Source organism: Tiliqua scincoides, chromosome 1, assembly GCF_035046505.1.
Source record: "Tiliqua scincoides isolate rTilSci1 chromosome 1, rTilSci1.hap2, whole genome shotgun sequence".
Taxonomy (NCBI): domain Eukaryota; kingdom Metazoa; phylum Chordata; class Lepidosauria; order Squamata; family Scincidae; genus Tiliqua; species Tiliqua scincoides.
Window position 1 is genome coordinate 58,096,566 of NC_089821.1, and position 24,449 is coordinate 58,121,014.

The window sequence follows — 24,449 nt, forward strand, 5'->3', positions numbered from 1 at the left end:
CAAGTCTGACACTGACAAGATTGAGCTAATAGACTACATTTGAAATTTGCTTAGAAATCCATATGTAAAAGTAACACAGATTCTCTGGCTGATAACAAGCTTTCAGGAATGGATGCCACTGTGAATGCTGCAAGAATCTCAAGCACCACTGACAGCAACAGCTGTAGTAATTAGCCAATTAAACAGTTTTGACTGATAATATGTGATGGCTAATAAATTTTAACAAGCTGTAAAACACCCTATGGATCAGTTTTGGTATTAGCAGCCTGGATCATAACCAATAAGCATTAAGATCACTGTAACGTTGTCAGGAGTATAAGAGATGGAGGAGTAAAGACTTCTGTGCTTTGTTGAAGATTCAAAATGATTTACTAAACTTTTTGGAGGGAGTCTATAGCATTATTGATTCTCTGAGGCTTAAGAAAGGCAGGTAAAAAATGTGCATGTAATTTAACCTGATGCTTTAGGTACCAGCAACTGAATTCGAACTTGAAACCTCAATGAAGAGCAAGATGTTCCCTTTGTATTAAGAATTTGTCATAAAACACGAGCATACTAGTTTGAATGGGACATCTCAAACTACAGTAGCATCTCTGGGGGGGGGGAAATATGTAGAAAGGAAGGGCAGTGAGACTAAGTCACTAGATATATGTTGAAAAATATATTGACATTTTTACAAGAATTAGTGTTTCACAATCTGATCAAGGCTTTTGATGTGTTGATGTCTTGGTCTGGTACACCAAGAACATGCAGATACAAAATGATGGCTCTGGACAGATGATTTTAATCATTAAGGACCCCATCCTATTCAACTTTCCGGTTCTGTTGTAGCCACATCAATATGGTATGGCTTCAGTGCATCCTGCGGTGGGGAGGCAGTCATGGAGGCATCCTCGAGGTAAAGAAATGTTTGTTCCCTTATCTCAGGGCTGCATTGCAGCTGCATCAGTGCAGGAAAGTTGAGCAGGATTGGGTCCTGAGTGTGTTAGGTTAAGTATGCATATTGGAGGTGCTACAGTTCATTGAAATCAGTGCAACTTGGGAAGAATGGCACGATGCTGTACACAGTCCCACACGTGTACTCCGCAGGTAGTAGCAAAAACAGAAGCTCATGGTTTTTGCAATTAAGGTCTGATTTCATATTTTGAAACTTTAAAAATAGATTTTCACCATTTTTAAATTGCCATTGCAATACTATTCATTTTGCCATTATTACAGGTTGGGTAGCCTGTGGTGAAGAGTTACTGGCTTGTGACAACTATGAACATTGTTGATACTGCAGGTCTGAGGTAGAGCTGATACTGGTATACATTCCTAGCCACAGAACCTGCTTTGTGTTGCAGCAAAGCTCATTTTATTTAAATAGTCCCCTCACACTTCTTCCTGGGCCAAGTCTAGAACTCAGTTGGGATGCAGAAATGTTGTACTTCACTGATTTGCAAGTAGGCATTGCTTGTTTACACTGTTACATGTTGAACAATGAAATCAAATTTAAAACATGAAATGTTTCCAAATTGGAAAGAGCATAAGCTTCTATCTTTACTGTTACGCTAAAATCCAGGATTTTTCCATTGTATTCTGTGGGATGGTGGTGCTTCTTCTCAGGAGGAGAAAAAAACTAAACAGCTTCTTAAGGGAATTGATAAGTTCCACCTCACACAACTGTATACTCTTTGTAGCTTTGACGGCCACATTGGTGAAAAGGAAAGAAAGTACACTGTCCTTGGTTTCTTTGCAGTCGAAGCTCTGCTTTCCCTTTTTGGCTAGAAGAATGGAAGATGGGAGCAAGGTCTTCTCACAAACAGTCACCTAAAATACTGTCTGCACATTATGGTGCATACCTTGGTTTCCAGAGCAGCTATAAAGAAAGAAAAATAAACCTGGCAATTGGGTCCAGGTAATGAGCAAAATGGACATGATGGGAGGCCTAAACACTGGAAAAATCAACTGATCTGAGTAATATGGCAACCCTTGGTCTGTAGCCTTTCACTGTGTTTGGGAAATGCCACTTGGAAAGTTCAACATAAGCTTGAATGAAAGATTTCTTACATTTAATAAGGCATGAAAGTATTTTTGTACAAAAGCATTTTCAACTCTTAGTGAAAAGAGACCAGCCTCTTCCCTTGGGACGACATGCTGTACTGCCTATTGGAAACTTGTAACTGGGATTGTGGGAACCTCCCTTGTTAAATTAGAGCAATCAGTGGTAGAGCAGTGGGGTGTGGCTTGCCCACAGATACCAACCATAAAAAGGTGCTGAGGGAGTGCAAGTATTGGTCCCACCCCAGCTGCACCAGCCTCTGACATGCAGGAGTCTCAGTTGTCAACAGAAGAGCCGTGGGTGGGAGAGCCAGTGGTGCTTGCCACGGATGGAGCTAATGTGCACCTGGCATACCATGAAAGACAGGCTGAGCAGCAGAGATAGTAATGCCCCAGTCTAGAAACAGAAGTGGGGCTTTAGATCTTCTCTTCTCACCATAAGAAAACAATTTATACTTGGGTTGTCTCTGAGACATTTTAAAGAGGTTTTTCTTCACACCACCAAAGGCATTTCTCTACATTTCAAACTTGCTTTTCAAAGCAGAATGACTGACATTTCTCTAAAAGCTTTCCATGATGTAACAATCTCAGCAACATCTGTAGTGATGGACAGAACCTCTGTGTCTTAGGGATCCTATCTCTCCCTGGCACCCAGCAGTACAGAAACACCAAAATGGCTGCTGCTATATCCTATGGGGCCAAGGAAGATGCAGCAGTAAGGGAGTTCGCTTACCTTACCTCAGTTTCCTTACCCCGTGTTGAGCGTGGCTGGTTCTGATGTGTCTAATCTACACCAGCCCTTTTGCTGGCTCAGAACTAAGGAGACCCATGTTGGGCAGTTCAGCTTAGGAGGGGGCATAGGATTTGGTGGCAGCCTCTGCTACCATCCTCGCCCCCCTCCCAGGCCCAATCTGCTCTCAGGCCCATCCTCCCGCCACTCCTCCTTTGCCTGGAAGACCTCCGTGCCGGGGGGGGGGAAACTTACCACTCAGCACTCCTCAAGACGTCCTTTTGGCACTGAGGCCCAGCACCAACTGGCGCTGGCCTCTCTGCCAGCACAGCAGGCTCACTGCCAGTGCTGGAATGCCTTTTGGCACTTTTATGATGCCCAGTGCTAGCGGTGGGGCTAGAGCACTGGCTGGAGCAGTAGGGCTGGAGCACAGGATCGGGTTGCCCAAGTGGAAACACAACAGAGTTGGTAGTACCTGCTTATTAATTTAGGGTGCGAGTATTAATCTTTAAACAATCTTTAATTAGCTATGACTATTATCACAATGTAGTTGTAATGCAAATCAGAACATGCAGGAAACTTAGAAGCAGTATTGAGACATCTGAGTAATTCCAAATGGAAAATATGACGTGTAAAGAAGAATCTTTAATGTGGTAGAGTTGTGCAAAAAGCAGATGTACAGCTGTTCAGATTGCATGCTGATTTAAAATTAGCACATGTGTTCAACTGATAATCCCTTATGAGGTAGAACTAATTCTTTCCTTACATACACACTACAAAATCAAAGCAGAAAGAGAGAATTGAGTTAAGGTCAGAGTGAAGGCATTATAAATGTAATAGTCTTTAGTACTCAAAAATATCATTTGATTAAAACAATGGAATACCTAGGAGAGATCCATTGCACATATTCTTTGGTAATTCTTGGTAACCTTGAGCAAATAATTAAAATCTTAATGTTCTTATCAGGAAAATGGTAATTTAGAGAGCATTAATTAGATAATGCATGTAAACTGATTTGAGGATGCTAAAACTCATGAGGACTTTTTTCTGCCTAACCCCAGAGTCTGCATGCAATCATAACAAGTTACATTCTTGCTCTGTGCATGTCTTTTTCGTGCAACAGTTCTGAACAAATTAATACATTAATTTCAGACATGTAATTTGCCACATTTTCATCACCAATAATATTTTTGCTGTTTTGCATTCATTAAGCAGTAATCAATTCCTGACAACTGACTAACTTTTGGACTTGCTTACCTCATGTAATAAATCAACAGCAAGGTTCATTAGCCTTTGTAATTTCTCTGGGACACATAAGTCATAAAAGTTATTAGTGCTTATCACACACACTGATTGCATAATTTTATTAAAATTTATTTGGAAATAGAGTAACCAATTGGCTCAGTTCAAGAGGTGCCAGAGTTAAATTATTCTGGGTTTACTTCTGTTAATGGAAGGGATCCTGTCTATTTCTTCTGAAGCTAATTTTATGCTTCTGTATTCAGAATGAGTCATTTAACAGAAAACTGGATTGGATGTATGCATCATCCTTTTTTGTTGACAAAATCCAATCTCTCTCCTTAAGTGTATTGTTCAATCAAAACAGGGAGATCAATTTTCCTTTCTTTCCTAATTGGGGAACATATTCTCTCATCAAGCAATTCTATGCCTTGCTTGGCTTCAGTTTTCTTGTGAAAATGCACACAAAGAAGAACTTTACTGTTGGGAAAGGAATAATGATATGAGGCCCTGTTGACAACTAAGGCCTAGACAGGGGGCCTTAAATGGGGCTGGACATTCAGCAGTGACGTCATAGTATCACCGCTGAACTTCAGGTTGACAGGCCTCTGGAAGTATCTGCATGGAGTTCAGCTTGGGAGGCAAAGCCACCTATCCAATTTTCCATTCTTTGGATGGTGAATGGCAGAGCCACCTGCCCGGGCTCATGTGCTGCACAGCAACTCTGCAAGTCAAGGCAGGCAGCTCCACCATTCCCCATCTGGCACATGGAAAATTGGGCAGCAAGTTTTGCCTCCCAAGCCAAACTCTGCACAGGTCAGATGACTTCAACTGGCAGGTCAGATCTGGCCTGAAGCCATAGGTTGCCAGCTCCTGGCCTGGACTATATATGTTGTACATCCTTGGGAAATTGCATCAGTGATTGTCAACCCATACGGGATTTGTAACCACCACACTTCACTCTAATCCAGGAGTCTATCCATAGAAAAAGCCAATCACTCCTCTGGCACTGTTGGCCATCCTTTGGCAGTCTTTCTATGACTGCATGTTTCCCAGCTGCATTTGCCCACCAAAAGGGGCGAAAGCCTGAGAGAGTCTAAAAGCAATGGCTCCATTCTCCAGGGGACTATATCACCTCCTTTGAGGACTCAAAAATCCATCAATATTGGACAGCCACATGAGTTTCCAACCATATGTTCAAAACCCATGTGATTGATTCCAAATGCAAATTATTTCCAAATTAAGAAGTGGAAATAGTACTTGGCTTATTCTTTGGGAAAGATCTTATGGACAGGGAAACCCACATGAGTTTTGTACCCAAACATGCTATATGCATGGGAAATGCTAATTCCCATGTGGGTATTTGTCTTTTTCTGGGTCTAACTCACTGAAAGCAGTAGCAGTTGTTAAACAATTTAACTGAGCTCCATTTAACTGATCTCCAAACATGGGAAGTAGCCCATGTCTTTTCAGAGCAAGACAAAAATGTTCATTCTCGCTATCTCTGGCAAAAACTGGTTTTCTGCACTTTTAAAAAATGAGTTAATTCCTTTTTCCATACTGAATTGAATGGGTATGTATGGTCAGAATATTCTTGGTTGAGAAGGTAAAATAAGTATGCATAGTGCTCTGAAACAACTGTGGCATTTAGTGCATTCCTGCAAGTCTCCACGCTTTCTAATTCTTAGCAGTCCCTTAACAGAAGAAAAGAAACCAAGTGTTCTTATGTGAGTGTTGTACAAGATGAACTCTGCCATCCTAGTTTCCTGGGGGTTAAGAACTTCTGAGAATTGGAGCACTTTTCAAAAACTGTTGGAACAGCATTGATGAAGAGGTGAGATGGCATGATACGTGTTGTTTGCGATTGGATCTGACTGTGATACTGTATTCAAAAGGCATGTGAAACTCTTTTGCTCTGTGTTCTAACCAGCTCACCTTCAATATGAGATTGGCTAGTTTGTGGTATAATTATAGTGGATTACAAATGAGATACGGCATTACAATGCATCTTGCCTGGGAGCAGACCAAAAATATAGGGTCAAGACCTCAATTACAACTGAAATATATTTCCTATTGAGAAAATAGGAAATCATAGCAAGTTAACTTTCTAGTTGCCATTTTTTTAAAAAAGAGACTACCTTGAACAGAATCAAACTAGTTTTGTGAGCACATTCAGTCTTTTTCAATAGCTAGGATGCAGGATCAGTAAAATAGGACTCTTTTTTGTTTATAAGGAACTGATAAAAGCTTGCTCTAAAGCAGGGGTGCTCAATAGGTAGATCGCGATCTACCTGTAGATCGCGAGGCAAAATGAGTAGATCGCGGAGCGCTGACCCCCCCTTCAGGTGCCTCTGGGAGGAAACGCCAGGAGTAAGGCCCATTGTATTCAATGGGGCTTACTCCCAGGTAAGTGTGGCTAGGATTGCAGCCTCACAGCCTAATCCTAGGCATGTCTACTCAGGAGTAAGTCCTGTTATACTCAGTGGGGCTCAAGGTACACCAACATACATTGTACACATAAATGTTATATGTTATGATGGCGCGAACATTGTAAAAAAAACTCTGGTAGATCTCCGGGCCTTGCTGGGTTTCAAAGTAGCTCTCAAGCCAAAAAAGTGTGAGCACCCCTGCTCTAAAGGGAACTGTATCAAATTCCAGACAAAAACACTTGATACTTTCCAAGTGCAGTTGCATGATTCAGTGATTGCAGTGTTTGTTTCCTTTTATCTAGGCTTTATTAAAAGGGAATATTGTACATAACTGAGATCATTCTAATTTTAGACTTTCCTGTGGTTGTATCTTGAAAGCAAATTAAGTCTCTGAAACCCCTAGGCCAATGAAAGCATATTCTCAGTGCACTTTGGTGATTTTAAAAAAAGTATATCTATTTTTAGCAAGATGTCTACTATGCCTGATGTGAACAATTATGAAGGTAGTATGGAAGGTTGAACCAATGTGGCCCACAGCAGATTATAATGGCTAGCTTGATTGGGGCTAAAAATATCAAATTAGCCACATCAACCTGTTGCAGTTCACACTGGTTCAGCCTTTAGTACCGCATTTCCAAATTGTTTATAATCAGACACAACTAATTTTCAGGGATGTGCTGTAGTCACTGGGCCAAGTCACGAGTCAGCGACCCCATGACTCGAGATGAGTTATAGCACGTGCTGTTGCAACTTGACTCATGGAAAATTTCACATCATTTTGCAAAAGTCCTTGAGGAAAAAAAAAATTATGCCTTCCTCCACCCCTTATGCCAGTCCCTACCAACTAGAACCACCTACCCTCCTCCTATTATGTCTGCTGCTGCCATTGGTCTGAAGGCTAACTTCTGGACCTCCCACAAGGTCAAAGAAGCTAGCAAGAACACACACGCACTAGAGACTCTTAGGGATTCTGTTTGGGTCATGACACTTTTTGGAATCACCAGACCCAAATTGCAAGTTGAATCTGTCAGTGATGTCCATGAGTTGAGTCACCAAAAACAGTGTTTTTTACAAATCGAGTTGAATGCCCATCCCTGCTATTTTTTTTACATTTATTCCATGCCAACAGTAAAGTAGGTAATATGTCGACAGTAAGTGCCACACGTTCTTTCCAGAGGACTGGGGTACAGAACCCTTGTACACAAATGAATGATGAAGGAAATAGACAGGAATTAAAAGAATAGTGGAAATTAAGACAGAAGAGATTCAAATTTCCATAGACGAGTAGATAAGATGAGGCAGAACCGGTTTCAAGAAAGGCTATGTTGGAATATGTGAGTGCTGATCTAAAGGATGAGAAGGAATTGCCACTAGTCTAGGTTGAGCAAGCTGCTGACAGCTCCTCCTGCTGCTTCTGGAGGAGGAGAGTAAAACCAAGAAAAATAATCAGTAAATGTAGATATGCCTGTTTGCTTCCACACCGTTTTTTCCTCAAATGATTGTGAATAAGATGAAAGCTGTCCTTAAGCAGATAGGCATCTGTGATGGAATTGGAGTTACTGCACTGAAAAACATGTCAAATCCAAGATGGAATCATACCATTACAAATTACAGCAGAATTTGTGATATCTTTGGGACTCATTATAATTACTCAGGCCTCTTAGAAAGGGGCACAATGTCAGCATTTCACCTTCTTTAATAGAATATTAGAAAGAAAATATTTTGATACCTTAGAGATGATGCAAGATATGGGGCAATCACTAAGCTTAGATGGCCTTCAGAGGATTGCACAAGTATTCAGAGTTTATCAGTGGCTAGCAGCCAAATTAGCTACAGCAATACCTTGCACTTCCCATCTGTTTAGGGACCAGAGCATATATCAGGGTTCTCCAAACTCTGGCCTGGGGGCCAGATGCAGTCCATCTATCTGCCTGAAGGTTGCATTGCTCAATTTTGTAGGTATTGAAGGAATCAAACTAACTGATATTTCTGTACCACTATATAACTAAGACTTTTTTTAGCTTGAAAAGACAAATAGGAAATAAGATGGGGAAGCATCTCCTGTGCATAAATTAGTTTTTAAGCCACAAAAGATGCCATAATTGTCAAATCTGTTCACACCTCATTGTAATACTGAGGCTGTTTTTATAATATTTGAGTGCTCAGTCTGTTTTTCCTAGCACCTACTTCTGCATTCATTTTCTTTTGTGATTTTTCTACTTAACAGGATCATTCAGTCTTTGTCTCTGTAGTTATTATAGTACCAAGAACTGGGGCGATTAGGCATTTTGCATCAGAAGAGTTTCTAGGCAATTATCTTACCTGATGCTTTTGAAACAGCTGTGTTTGGCAAAAGGAAAGCTATACTCCCCTCAAGTCCATGTTATCTTCTTCCAGGAACTGAGGTCTTATAGATGGTGCTAACTTTTTTCTTCTTCATCCTACTCTTCTAAGTTGGTGGAGTCTCTTTTCTAATTAAAAATATGCAACAAAGTTTTTCCTTAGAAAGCACCCTGTATTCATGAATTAATAAAAATTCTGAAAGTTTTTAAAAAAAAGAAACACAAAAAAGTGACATAACTTTGCAGACAGATGTTACTATCCAAGATTGCTTCCTCCTCTTTTGCACTTAGATCATTTGTCATCCAAGTTCTTGTACATCCAGTAGCGTACAGGGATAAATGTGAACCATTTCACACATCTTTGAAGTAATCTTTAAAGATACAAACTTAAAAATTGAGCTTTGTTTCACGAGAAAACTTTGCCCATGTTTACTTGGAAGGAATCCCCACTTTGTCCACTGGTACTTGTACATGATGGAATTTATTTTCAAGTAATCATGTGTAGAGTTGGGCTGCACAACCTTAGCTCATCATAATTTGTTAGTGATCTTGTCAAGGCCTCGTGACTTGAAAATAATTTACTTATATTGTTTTAAAAGGGAGATTAAACATGATTAGCCCATGATTGTGCTTCCAGTCCCACAGCTAAACTTGCCTAAGGGAACAGTGCACTTAAATGGATGAGCATTGGATAGGCTGAAATTTTTTGCAGCCTATTGAGAAAACAAAGTATGTATTTCTTGATATTCAAGGTTATTACGCATACATTGCCTTGATCTTAAATGCTTCTTCATGTTGCCTGCTTTCATAAAAGGCTGGTAGTCAAGACTGACAGCTCTCATTCTTGTCACAAGCAGATCATGATCAATACTGTGCTAGCTTCCAGTATTGTACTAATCTTCCCTTGGAGAAAACAAGGCCAGTAGTTTAAGCTCCATGTTGTGGAATCTTAAATGATCACTGGAAGATTTGATCCTCAGTAAGAGGGTTTTTATAAATTTTGAGAACTGAGCAGGATTCTGTTTGACTGGAGATGAACTACAAAAGGCCTAACAGAGTCTTTCATGTATTTTGCTGTATACTTTCCTGAAATTAAAACTTGGCAGTTTTGTTTCTTAAAATTATCTTGTTACTTACAACACTTATACACCAGAGGGAGCTATTTTTCTACCAGCGATGTAACTAAAATTTCACCAAGCAACAGAAGCAATAAAACCATGTTGTTGTTGTTTTTCCAAAACTGAATTGTCAATCCTCAGCCCCTCTATTTGTAAAAGTGTGTATTCTGTTGGTAGATATTCCCTTATCAAAATGGGGTAAGGGGCTGGATTAGAGGGGTAGCCCCTACACAGACAGGTGAATCCCACGTAGCATGGAGGAAAATCCTGCATTTTAGCATTAGTAAAACCTTGGCTCCTCTCTCCACACCTTAGTAGGAACCAAGGTCTGTGCTGCTCTTTTGCCGCCAACTCGTTCCAACCCCAGGGATGCTTCCTTATATGAGAGGAAATGCAATCTATCCATGCTGCATTGCTTACAATTGCATGACCATCTGGATGAACACCCAAAGGCATATCTCCCACTGTACATAAAACCATGTATTCCAACCATCTTTTCAGTCTCACACCTTATATAAAACTTCATGTATGTGAATGATAATATATAACTAATCTTTTAAAAACTATGTAGTAGCCTGTGCCTTCTGAAAGCTCATGCCATGGGACGTTAAAAATTGTCCACCTTTAAGAACCTTTGTTGATATAAGCTAATATGGCTACCTTTAATTGATGGCAGTAATATGGGTTAACATTTCATTTGCTAGAATTAAGATAATTTTCTCTTAGGGGCACAAACATCGGGGGCGGGGGAGGCGACGACACAATTCAGATTGAGAAAATGGTGCAGTGGGAAAGGATTCCCCCCCCCCACACACACACACACACACCTGTGTTGGTCCCAATGCTGTCCACTCCTTTCATGGCTCTGCTTTCTTTTTTCTTTTTCTTTTTTTGGTAAGCAAGACAAACAGTGTTGTAAGTCCTGACCACTGTTCTCTTGCATCCTGTCTAGTTTGGCCTTCATGAATAAATGGATTAAACAGATGAAGGTCTCTCCAACTGTCACAATGCCTGCAATTTTTCACAGAACCAAACAGTCTAAAGCAGAAATTTGGTGTCCACTATTTTGACTTTATGTTGATGCACGAGGGTGAGGGGGGAGACTTTCTGAAGCAATGTTGCCAGTAAGAATTGTGCACGCATTTTGCTATAGATTTCAGTGTGCAAGTACTTATGACCTATAGAGTGAAGATCATGAGTGCATTGATCTAACCAAAGTTAGATTTTAAATTCTAATGATTTCAGCTGGATGGAGTTAACCATATGTGCTCAACAGCCCAATCCTAACCAACTTTCCAGTACTGATACAGACACAATGCAACCCCAAGGTAAGGGTACAGATGTTTCCCTTATGCTGACTGGTCTGTAAGCCTCTTGTTGGAAAAAGTGAGATTTAAAAGTGTGAAACTGCCATATCTTGAAGTTTTTGCTTTTTCAGTAGAGGGTTGGTAAGCTGTATGCTTATGAAATAGTTGTCTCACTTCTTGAGTTGGTGACGTGGGTCACTAGCAAGAAGATTCTCTGGGCAAGGTGGGGAAAGAAATGGGAGAGCCTCTAGAAAATATACCAGAAAATACTGTGTTTAAAATAATTTTTTTAAAAAGTTACTCTGCTCTGCCATCTCCCACGCATGAACCCCAAAGCCAAGGGCTTGGGGCAATGTATGCTAATTGCTAGGGAACATTGATAGCAGAGAGCCCCTGGCATGCAGGCATGATCTCTCAATTTGGTCTGGTAGTTGGACCTGTTGCTGGTTTCCCTTTACACTGAACAGTGCAATCTTGTGTGAATTTGCTCAGGAGTAAGTCACAGATTATTCCCAGTAGTGTGCACAGGATTGCAACACTAAGCATCTCACCATAGATGAAAGATTTCATAAAAGAGAATGGTTTATGGCAGGTGCCTCAGTATATGTGAAATTAGAGATATAAATGTTCAGTAATACTGATGATTTATCAATAATTTGTATTTTACATATTTTTCCATTAAGTGGATCCAGACAGTCCTCTGAACATATTGCTTCTAGAGGTGATTTGAATGTTGCTTTTTATGATTACTGAACAATTAAACATCCCTTAACAAATTGTCATTTTGCAGGGTGATTAAGGACCTAATTATTCACCCTAGTTGACTGTCACATATTGATTATTTTATCTACAAATTAACCCCCCCCCCAACTGGTTTGTTGAACCTATTGATTCTAACAGAGTCATTTTAGAAGTTCAACTAAAATTAATGCTGCAGTACCCTCTTGCAAATCGAGGTGAATACTGGAGGAAAACTTAAATGTAGTATTTAAATGAACATATCTCCAACAAGGATCTCTCTTTTTTTCTCATAGCAATTTCATCTTAAGTAAACAAGCCAATGTCCTCTTCACTCACGGAGAACATATTCTACATCTCATTTCTTAAGTGCCCCTTTTTTATGGAATTGCTTGAATCTGGCTTTGCTTGGGCAAAATAAATTACTCTACCATTAACTTGTCGGTCATCTGACAAGAGGAGTATCATCTATAGTTTCCAACAGACAAAGATGTCCAGGTCATCTACCCACTTTTTTAAAAGCCAAGGACTTATTCTGTCAAGGCAGACCAGGCTGTCAGAGCCAGACCTGTTGTAGAGAGAGACCTGTCAAGTTTTAGATTGGATAAAGTGAGGAGAAAAATGTATGGCTAGCTGAGCAAATACTAGAAGAAGATTGTCCAGTATTTTAGTAAGGAAGGGAAAAAAGTTTAGCCTTGACTTATTATAGTCAAGCAAGTGCAAAAATGCAATGCTAAGAAAATGCAAAGAAGTGATGCAGATGTTGCAAAGACACTTAATGAGTAATTGCCACAAATTGATTCAAAAAGGAAAATTACTTTTCCTTTTAGCTGCAGAAAAATAACTTGCAGAATGGAAAACAACAAATGAATGCGGGTACTCAGTTTCCCTGTGCAGTATCAAAATTATGTTAAGTGTGCATAGATGTCTGTGAGTTCATTGCATTGTTTGTCTGGGAAAGGATATATATGTTTGACAATAGGGATCTCATTTGTTTTCATGGAGTATTCATATTTTCTTTAGTTTTTAACGTAGGCGAGTCATTAACTTAAAAGCACAACTGGGAAAGTTGACAATTTCATTCTAACTTTAATGCATAAACTATACATTATTTTAGGATCAAATGGAACTTTATAACTTCTCTTTTTGCCTCTACATGGTGGATGAGAGAGGTTGTGGCTGCAGTCTAGGGGGACATCTAAAATATGCTCTCAGACTTTAGTTTTTTGGAGTTTTCCTTTGAATAGCTCTCAAGGATAGAAATGTTGCATATGTGCAGCAGGGTCAGTTTCATTGGATGCAGCTCTTGAGCCAAACCAACTGACTGTTTTTGAACTTGAGAGGAGTAGTGTAAAGGTACATTTCAAAGTGCAGGACTTCGGTATGTTACTCTCCTTATAGCCATAACCCCTGAGTTGAGTGTTCAGTAGGACTTAACTCGCAGGTCAATGTGGGATTGTAGCCTCAGTGTAACGTGAACTGCATATTGTCTCTCACGTAGCCCTTTGGAAAGACTGTGGTCTGGATCAGTGGTTCCCAAACTGGTGGGTTGCGACCCACCAGCTAGTTAAGCACTTGTCCCTGCCCCTTTAAGTAGCGGGAAGGGGGAAAGCAGGGTTGCGATGCCCAGGATTACGCTGCTGCCTGGAACAGGAGGGATTTTTTTACTTACTGGCAGCCAGCACCAGAGTCCTGGGAGTCCAAGGAGGTCTCCACAGTGTTCCCTGTGCCTCCAGACATCTAAAAAAAGGGGGGGGGAAATGGGCACTTCCGGTTTCATGACAAAAACTGGAAATGCCTGTTTTTGGAGGCACAGAAAGCCCTGCAGAGAGCTCTTCAGACCCACCGCCGAATCCTTGTGATCACATCACTGCCATTGCCCCTCCCCCAAACGTGGGGCTCCTTGTTAATATCTGTTTGTCTTGTGTTGAACCAGGTGCTTCTTCTCAGCAGGTCCTTCATTGGTATCAATGGCAGCACCTGAGCACACATGCTGATGATGTCACTGCTGCTGTAGGACAAATCCCAGAGCTCTGCTTTCACCCTGCTCATGAATTTAAAAAGTGGTTGAGTTTCTGTGCGGACAACGGATGTTTCAAGAAATTCAAGAATGTGTGCTTACAATTCATGAGTGCTACTCTGGCTTATGCCACACAAGTTTTAAAACGTTATTTAGAAATGTGGAAGTTTACATATGGTTGCTGCTTGCATTAAAATGTTATTACTGCTTAACTACTTAGGTAAATTGCCTCCTTAAGGACACATTGCTGTTAAGAGCGGTGTTGAACCTTCTGTTGTCTTTTCATAGGAGTTCATAGGAGTTCTGAATTATTCAGTTAGCTCCCAGGTACCTGGTACAATATCCTGCTGTCTAAAAGTGTGTGCTGCATCACCATGGGCTGTGGCCATTATCAGCATAGATATTTTCTGTGGTGCATGGTGGCAGGATTGCCTGCCTGGTTATAATAAACAATTGCATCCTTGAGGCAATCTCCTTCCCTCTCTTTTTCAGCAGAAAGGTGGAAGTAGACTCTCACTTGCATAATAATAACGGTATTGGTAAGAAGGCAGGTGGAAATGTCACCTACAAAGCATTCCTGTTCAAGTTCACCTTACACAATAAATCTGTTTTGCAGGGGAGATGTGTATCCATCTCCAGCTTTCTGTTAACGTTTGCTGAATTGTCCCCCCTAGTGTGCAAGCTGCCTGCCTGCCTGTCTATAAGCTTTCTGCTTACAGTGTCCTATAAAAGCAAGATACCTGATTGATAGTAATGTGGGCAGTTCAAAAGTGAAGTACTTCACTGCTGAAGAAACTTCAACTAAATGACTGCTATTTGAGACAGTATGTGCAAAAATACCCTGAGAATTCTCGGCCTTCTTTAAACTACAATTCTTAAGACTTGAGCAGGGGGGTTGGGGAGAAACCATGAGCATTATACTAGTATAACTGATGGTCTGGAGTCACTGTGTCAGGACTATGATATAACCTCCCCAGTTTATCCTTCATCAGATCTCCTGCAGGAACTAATAGTTTGGAAGCTGGTATCTTAAAAGTACAAGTTCCAGGTGCAGAGTTTAAAGTATATGCCTCCACATTCTACCATTTGTATTCTTAATTTTAAAAACTTACAGAAAGATTTTTCTTTCAGTTGATATCTGAAAATTAAAGCCATGTGCAATAGATACAATTCCTTCTTGCAGGACTATAGATCATTCCTTTCTTGAATGGACCAGAGACATAGCCATTTTATATCCTAGTCAAAGTGCTCCTTGTTCAAACAGCATCTATCATGAATCATGTTCTCTCTAATGGACCCTTTTTTCATGGTTAGATGCATTAGATTGTGCTACTTCATGAGTATAGCTGGGTTAGTATATTTTTAGGTCCACAGATTTGTCATCCAGGTCTAAATAAAAGTGCTCAATCATAGCTAATTTGCTGTCTTCACACAGATGAAATAGAAATGAAAAGTTGGATGTATCTGTGTGAAACCAACTGTGTTCCTTGCAGTGACTAAGGAACCATAAGTTGTCAGAACCCTGTTGTAAAAATGAACACATTAGCAACATAAGAGTCATGTAAGAATAATATATTGTGACTCCTGCTATGGTGCTGTGTGTGCGTGTGTGTGTACAGGTCCAGCCTATTTATACACGGATTTTTTATACACAGATTTGACTCAACACGAATGGCCCCTGCAAATGAGAATGTGCTGATCCCTGGAGAAGGGGAAAAATGCATCCCTTTAAAATCAGTTTTAAAAACTGAACAGTCCCTTAACAACAGTCTCCTTAATGAGACAGAGAGAGAGGGCAGCAGGCTAACAATCCATCAGTCCTTCTCTCTCCTGCAGACCCCTCCCTTCCTCCAGCATGTGAAAGAAAGGTGATCATTTTGCATTGGTGAAGGGAGGGGCTGAGTGAAGTGCTGATGGATTGTCTTCTTAATGACTCTTATCTTAGAATCAAAAGGTCAGCTGTTTTTAAATCACTAGAGCAAAGAAACTTTGTTTTTTAAATTGATTTGCTATAGTGCGCTTTTTTATCCAATGCTTGGAATGGAACCCATGCGAATAGTTAGTCACAACCTGTACATGTTTATACATGCATGCAGTTATTTACTAAGAATTTCTTACTTTCCTTGGTAGCTGATGGGGCAGTCTGCTCACTAGGATTGCCAGACAGGCTCCTTTTCCAATTAAGTCTTCTTTTGGGAGAAGGGCTCCCCGAACACACAGGTTCTGCTTCAGCTACAAGTATCACACTGTGAAGGAGAGTTGTTTTGTTTTATAGTAGCCTGGTTTTCACGAGCAGCAAGATTGAGCCAAAAGAAATAGGAGATGATGACCCCTTCTGCCATTCAATCTGGGAGCAAATCCAGAAGAAGTTACCACTCTTCACTGTCTTGGTACCCTTCTCCCAGTCCTCTCTCCACTTTCCCCATGTAGTGGTATTTCCATGTTTCAACAGGAAGAAGTTATCAAAGTAACTACATAGTAGAAGAAATGAGAAGATGGTTCCCTGTCTCAGATGAAGAAGTTATCAAAGTAACTTTACATAGTAGAAGAAATGAGAAGATGGTTCCCTGTCTCAGATGGACTCTTAACCTAAAATTCACTACCCCAACCACCTGAATATATGAGTACTTAAGCCATAGCCTTTCTCTCACCTTGGCTCTTCCAGTTCTTTCAACAATGTAAGAAAAGATTCTGCCACCCACCCTAGGCTCTGCCTGTTGATCAGCACTCTGTCGTTGGCCTGTTGCAACACTGGTTCTGCTGCAGTGGTTCTGCAACAATAAAAGTTGTAGCCCCCTGAAAGTGCTGGTCCCAAGCTGATAGTGCCTTCAATGTCTGTATCACAAGGAACATCCTTTATTCTTCTCCCAACCAAGGCTGTTGGATTCCTCTGATATAGGCTGAGGGCAGACTCTGGTGTGGGTGCCTAAATGGTAAATCAATCAGTCTATGCTAGTTATGATGACATGTTTTGTTCTTTAAATGTTCATAAAAATGTTTCCTCTCTGTTTTTGTATGATTGTGCCTTCATTCACAGGTAAAATGTGTGTGCGTTGTTGTTTGTGTTTGAACAATGGTGGAGTTTCTAGGGGCATTGTGGGAGTGCTTGTCTGTCTCTTTCAATGTTCTAGGTTTTACAGCTGTTGCTTTGCTTTCTCCATTAATGCTAATGCATGAGACTGCAGCTACATTCTACCCTGGCTTTAACTCTGGTGTAGCAGCTGCAAGTGTAGTTGGCCCACAGAGCCAGCCTTTCAGCACTATCAGTAAAAACTATAACAATGTTTAGAGTTACACTTTTTGAAATTCATCTTCTTTGATTCAGAAAAGACCTCAGTTTCCCATTTGTTCATCTGTAGTCTGATTGAAATTTCAGGTTGGGTTGGGTTGATTAATATTTGATGGAAATCAGTTTACACTCTCTAACATCTAAAATAGTTGTTTTCTAATAAAAATATTTAAAGTTGATTGCTCTGAAATATAACAATTAGCAAGTGCATTCTGATATAATAAACCTGGTGTTTACTGGAGAGATGGCTTCTTGACACCACTCAGATCATAGAACTGCTTCTTAAATAACATGAGCCATGTAGTGCGTTCTGATAGCTTCCATATGTTGCAAAGCCCACAAAACATAGTCACTTGGGACTGGGACTTAAATCCATAAATCCCCAGACCAACATGGTAGATGTGCACAGAAGGCATCGCTTGCTGGATGAAGGTTACTACAAACACTAACAGAAACTTAGATTTCCAAATAGATGCATTCCTGTTGGAAAAAAGAGCTGTGCATAAGTATGCAAGCAAAGCAAAACGTTAAGGAGAGTAGTGGTGAATAGTAATAGTAGTTAATTTAACAGAACTGAAGTGTTGATTCATCTTCAAAGGACAATTACCTGGTGATGTTTGTACCAGTTTAAAGGTCAAAGATATCCATGCTGTAGAAGAACTGCAGTACGTAGTAGAGTGAGGTGCTTGCAAAATGGAACAAGAAGTCCTCATTTAGGGCTTACTGTGATGGAACAGTATGAGATGCCCATTGTATGAGATGGTTATAGATAAAAGCTGATGGAGTACCTAAGAGATTGAGCTATGAATTAGGAAGTCCCTGGTTTGACTTTCACTTCTGTCTTGAAAATACTACCAGAACTAAAAGTACTTAATGTAATAACAAGAAAGGGACCAGTTTTTTGATTGCTACAGTGCACTTCTTTACCTTAAGAGGTGGAAAAACTAAAATTTGGAACAAATTTCTCAGTGCTGAAATGGAAGTCTTAAGAGGTGTGAGTCCTATGTTGTGTAACAACTCAAATATAAATATGGGGCTTGTGTGGCTGGACGATGTCATTGTTAACTGTAAAGTTCCTATGGTTACGTATGTGTTCTGGAGAGACACTTGAATACTGATGCATGCTTTTAAAACGTTTTTTATAGGTATATAGAAGTCTTGAAGGAGCATAAGCCTAAACTGGTTTGGGATGAACAAATAGCTGAACATTATTTTGAATACAAAAAGTGAGTTGCAACCATTTATTTGTGTGAATAGATCTAATGAATGCAGAACTGCTACTTTGCCATCTGAATTCACTTGTCAGACTGCCTGTATTTGTCTCTACCTCTTTTCAAGGTGGATGAATAAAAGAGCATTTGATGATTTGAACAAGTTACAAGCAACAGCCTTGTGGAACCTCAAGGGCTAACAGCTTTATTGTCCACAAAAGCTTGTACTTAAGCTGCACTAAAATTGTTAGTCTCTAAGGTGCCACAAGGCTGTTTGCTACAAACTACTTGCACAGCTATTCTTCTGGAAGGGCTTATCAAACAAAGGGCTTATTAAACAATAACAGAGTGTGTGAAAAATATTGTAACTTCTTGAAGCAGTCACCAGCATAATTAAATCAAATTGCACAATCTGCACTAAGATTGCAAACTGCATGCTTTGTACTAAGCACGCACTGCCCCTTAACCAAAAGTAAGAGCCACTTTATGAAAACAGCACTTATTTTAATTGAAATCATGTTTACAATTACACAAATAATTGGAAGTAACCAAAAGGTAATGTTTTAGTTATTATACACCAACACCTTTTGATAGCTCTCCTCTGCCTCCCAACAAGAACTCTCAAAGCCCTTTTTAAGTGAGCCATCATAGAACTTGATCTCAAGAGAGACTGATGTTAAGCTGTGTACTGGCGCTAATGTTTGTTTATAAATAAATTCAGTGTGTCTCCCAAGCCACGGCTGGATGTGGCAGTAAGCAGTCTTGCTGGTTTTATAAAAAGGCTAAATGCAACTGCTGGGGTGAATATTTGCATCTGTGGAGGACTGAAAAGAACTGCAGAATATCTGATCAAGGTTCCTCTGCTATGGTGTCTGATTTGGCCATCCGCCCCCTTTCTGAATTAGTTCTTCTATTTCTCCTTTCCTCCCATGATGGATAACCCACAGACTAAAATGGCTCCACACTCTCAATTTAAAATTTAAGAGCCTCTCCCTACAACAGCTCCCCTCATCATTTCCAAGAGTCCCACCACTCTAAAGAAGCTTTTCAGGAGGGCTCTTTGTGGAGAGACACGTGGAAAAGTTCCCTTGCCTTCTACAAGTGCTACAACACATTGTGAATTTCTATCCCTTGACACCTTTATCATTTTATGAAGATTTAGCTAAATTGAACGGCAATCTTCTGTTGGTACTTGCTAAAAAGCCTCTACTAAATTCAAAAGGACTAAGAAATAAAATCATAAATCTTTGAACAGCTTATGTTTGCATTTGCAGTCCTTTGTGCTTCAATCAGTTGCTAGCTTTATAATTCATAATACGCAATTGCAGTTGGATAGTTCTGCATTGTTCGTGGCTTCAGACTGCAGTTTAGTGGCAGGCAGTTCAGTAATTTTTTTGGTATGTCTAACTATTTTACTGTCCCTCTCTATTCTTTGAAAAGAACATCTTGTCCCTCTCTGTTCTTTGAAAAGAAAATCACCTGGGGAAAACTTTTTGCAACATACATCTTTCACAATAGAGTTGTTGTTCATGGCCATTGTCTCTTTGTCCTTTGCAGAAATAAAGGAGGCAAGCATGCAGTATTCTATCCAACTTTAAAGGTACACATTTTTTTGGTTTTTCTAAATTCTTAACAATAGAATTTGTTAGGATTTAACAGAATTTGTTAGAGTTTAACAGGAGCAATATGGCCAAGTGGTTCAGTGGTAGAATTCTCGCCTGCCATGTGGGAGGTCCGGGTTCGATTCCCGGCCAATGGAAATTACCTTTTTTAACCCCTGGGGGCTGGGGGATAAGAATAGCCCCTCAGTTTGGCTGTACTTGTCGCCACTGGGTAGATGGGACTCATTAGCCTGGGAAGGCAGTTCATCTGAGAGAAGGAAAACTCTGATCCCAAACCTCCACTGCCTTGTGACTACAACCAGTTATGGAAAAGGTTTCAAGAGTCAACCTCAAGGCAAAATCCGGAGCCATAGTCCCTGAGGCGTTCATGGCTGAACACAGTCATGTTTTGGAAACTCCTGTGTCGCCGCTGGAACCAACTGTATTGGCTTCTGCCTTTCCATTCGACCATTTCAGCGACCTGGAGAGGGGGATTTGCTGCGTGGGTAACAGTCTATCCTCCATATCTACTTTACCTAGGTTTTGCGCACTGGAGAGGACACTCTGTTCCAGAACCACCATTCAGAGCACGATATCATAGTCTTCCTGAAGGATGCCAAAAAGAATTTGGCCAAGGTCTAAATCTGACTTTAAGCCATTTCTGCCCAATGCTGCATATATGCAACAGGGATCAAATGTGTACACCTGTTGCCTGGGCAGAAACGGGTTAACTGTGCCCATAATACAGTGGATCCCTGCTTTACAATATTAAACTGTTCCAAAGACCTGATTATATTGTGCAAATATCACAATGTGAATCTAATAATACATTGATTTTTGGTGACCCAAGACCTTAGAAGTTGAAATTTTCACCATAGCACTAAGCTGTTTCCTTCTCTAAAAGACTATTTTTAGAATGGAAATATTAATTTTATATAGAATACTAACTAAATGAATATTAAAACATAAGTTTTTTTAAAAAAAGATAAATACCTTCTGGTGGAGTTACTTTTTTACTTACTTTTTTAACTTAAAGGTTGTTTCAAGTGATAAATGCAGGATAGAAACATAGCACATAGCAAGATGTTACAAGCACTGCTATTGGTTGAGATGCTGTCCAAAACATTTGTGTGCTTATCACTAATTGGCCCATGTGATCCTGTTGAGTTCACTGTACATATATAAACTGTATACATAGACATAGATTTCTGTACAATATTTATTCAATATGTGGTGCACCCAAAGTTTTGTTTGCTGGAATTATTCAATTATAATAATTAATTAAATTATCAGATTATTTAACAACCAAAATGTATAGAGCAGTGGTTGCCAAATATACCACTGCTGCGTAACAAGAATGTGGTCCCCATTCAGTCCGCATCTTACTGTTCTGCCGGGTTGCCATGTGTATTTCTACTAGTTCGGGGGACAGGGATGCTCTAGGCCAGGGGTGTCAAACATAAGGCCCAGGGGCCTGATGCGGCCCGCAGAAGCTTTTTATCAGGTCCTTGGGCTCTCAGCTGCTTAGCAGTGCTGAGGTGGCACTGCTGAAAGGGCAACTCACATTAAAATTAGGCTCTCCCATGTCTTGAAATATGATCAAGATTTGTGTATTTTCTCTTCTGTCATTTGCAGCTAATGAGTTCCTAAGTGAGAAAATGTGCTTATTTTTGGTTATGACCTGCCTGCCTAATGACAGCACCTTTGGCCTTCAGCAGGCATCTTGAATCCTATTCGGCCCTTGGTATGAAACAAGTTTGACACCCTTAATCTAGGCAGTCGAGTCTGTTGCCCAGCATCCCAGAAGACTGCGCAACAGGACGTCCGGGCAGATACGACTGCCCAGAGCGTCCCTGTTCCCTGATCTATTAGGAATACATGCGGCAACAGTGAAGTCTACTCAGAAGGTGGATGCAGTAGCATAGCTAAGGGAGTGCAGGGGGTAGCAAATGTACCGGGCTACGGCTGCTGTAGGGGCAACATCAGGGGCTGAGGGGCAACATCGGGGTGCACGTGAGTTACCTTGGGCTGCTGCTGCCCCGCCAGGCACATTGGCCAGCAGCCAAATATCAGTCGCGTGCTTGTGAGCAAAGGCGGTTCAGGCGGGGCTTCTCAGCCTTCCCGGCTGCAGTGCAGCCCGTTGCCTTGTGAGTGAGTAAAAAGGAGAGGAGGGGATGTGCAGCTTGTCCTTGGCGAAGCCCAGAAGGGGGTTGAGGCAGCGACAGCAGATGCAACTCTGTTCTGTTGCACCTGAGACATGGGGAGGGGACTGTCTTTCACTATAATGTCTATTATAGACTTTCATGGGGGGGCGTCTTGGTGCGGGGGAGCTAGGCATGTCTACTCAGAAGTAAACCCATTGGACACACTCCCAGGAAAGTGTGGAGTGGATTGCAGCCTCAGTCAGGCATGACTTCCTCCCGCCTGCAGGCTCCAAGTCCTCCTCCCCGCAGCCTCTGCAAGTGAGGCTTCACTCAGCCAACCCTAGGCACCTCTACTCAGAAGTAAGTCCCATTATAGTCAATGGGGCTTACTCCCAGGTGAGGGCGGATAGGATGGCAGCCTCAGACAGCCCCTGCAGCCACTGGCAGCAAGCAAGCGGGCTTTTCCACAGCCTCCTCTCCCCCCCCCCACGAGACAGCTGCAGGACCGAGCTCTGCCCGCCAAACAAAACAGCCACCTGGCGGGGCGCATGACCCGACCTCCCCTCACACAGGCCCAGGGCTGGCCTCAATGTACCCATTGCTCCTGTAGTCTAACGTGCCTGGCTGATGGGGTGCGCGCAAAAGATGACGGACTGCTTCATTTGGAGAAGCGTCTGCAGCTTGGGGGTGAGTAGGAGGAAGCTGGTTCTGGGGGGAGGCAGCAAGCAGTTTGGGGGATGTGGCAGATTTATTTTGCAGTTTTTAAAAAGTGAGTATGAAATAAAAACCCGGGAGTGACGTCACTTCCGGGGCATCATCTTGAGCTGTGCACCGGGCAGCAGGATTGTTAGCTACACCACTGGGTGGATGGGTTTGTCCAAACCTCGGATGTGGCCCTTGGGCCAGGTTTTGTATGGCCCTGGTATAGAGAATTTAGTTTAACCTCTCATTTTGAAATAAAATGAAGGGTTTTCCCCATTCTTCATCTCTGTCCCTGCAGAAACAAAACAAAAATATGGTTCAAATTCAGCAAAATTAATTATGCATCATGTTTCTCTTATGTTTTGCAGTCCATTCAACTGCGGTTAGAACTTGCAAAGGACCTGGGCACAGGAATAGCCATCTGGGAGCTGGGCCAAGGCCTGGATTATTTTTATGACCTGTTTTAGAATAAGACATTTTCTTCACTGATATTGCATCCTCAATCAGTTAAAATGGGAGGGGAGGGTGTACACACAGGAAATTGAGATTTTTTTTTGGTAATTTATATGAAATCAGTTTCAAATTGTTCAATAAAGAGCCTCTTCTGAGTTGTTAATGCTCCTTGTAATGTATGGAGATGGGTAATTGTAAAGCAAGAGGAACTAACTATATCACAAGGTGCTATCAAGGTAACAGGAAAGTCGACTACCTTGTTGGAAGGTAGGTGCTCTTATACATTCAGTTTGTTTTTTTTTTTTAAAAGATTTAAAGCAAACTAATTTTTTCATAATAGTTTAATGGAACCTATTCCCATATTGCAGGGCTTTTCAAACTGGGCGGTTGCAACGCCCCAGCCTCTGGGCCCTGGCCTCTGCCCCCTTAAGGGGCAGGGGCAGCCAGGAGGCAGGGAGGAGGCAGCTCAGGGGGCTGCAGGGGCTTGGGTGCACTTACCAGAGCCTCCTGGGGGTGCGTGGAGCCCTACGTGACCATCTGCAAGGCTCCCTGATGCTTTAGAAGTGAAAGTGGAGCAATCGCGCTCCATTTCCACTAAACCGTAAGTGAAGTGCGATCGCTTCATTTTCACTTTAGCAGCTTTGGGGATCCCTGCAGACAGTCGTGCAGGGTCCCTCACACCCCTGGGAGGCTGCAGGAGGCTCTTGTAAGTGCACCCAAGCCCCTGCAGCCCCCTGAGCAGCGTGATCCTGGGGCTCGCGCCGCTGCCTTCCCCCTGCCCCCGCTGCCTCCCGCCCGTGCAAAGACTTACAGCGGTTTTCAAACTCCCAGAGAGTTTGAAAACCATTCCCATATTGGAACATTCACCTACTGAGGATTTGAGATTAGCTGACTCTATAGCAAATTCAGTGTAAGGTTGTAGTTTAACCTTAATTAACTGCTATTAAGCCTAATCTAAACTTCAAAAACACATTTAGTTATTTAATTGTTTATAAGCGCTAAATTTTGTTTTAGTTTGGCTGTTAAGCTTAAGCATTAAAGTTAAATTGTAGGTTTTCTGCTTAGTTAAGTCTAAAGGACTTGAAT

At 41.3% G+C, this 24,449-nt stretch overlaps 1 protein-coding gene across 1 annotated transcript in view; it reads left to right on the top strand.

The window, feature by feature from the left end:
• The window catches only part of CHID1 (chitinase domain containing 1), a 98,487-nt gene extending 74,999 nt beyond the window's left edge, over positions 1-23,488 (top strand). Inside the window, exons 11-13 of the mRNA XM_066635809.1 lie at positions 18,398-18,478; positions 20,021-20,063; positions 23,279-23,488. Coding sequence (XP_066491906.1) covers positions 18,398-18,478; positions 20,021-20,063; positions 23,279-23,377 — 223 coding nt within the window. The 3' untranslated portion in view covers positions 23,378-23,488. The remainder of the gene's footprint in view (positions 1-18,397; positions 18,479-20,020; positions 20,064-23,278) is intronic.
• Positions 23,489-24,449: the final 961 nt, after the last annotated feature.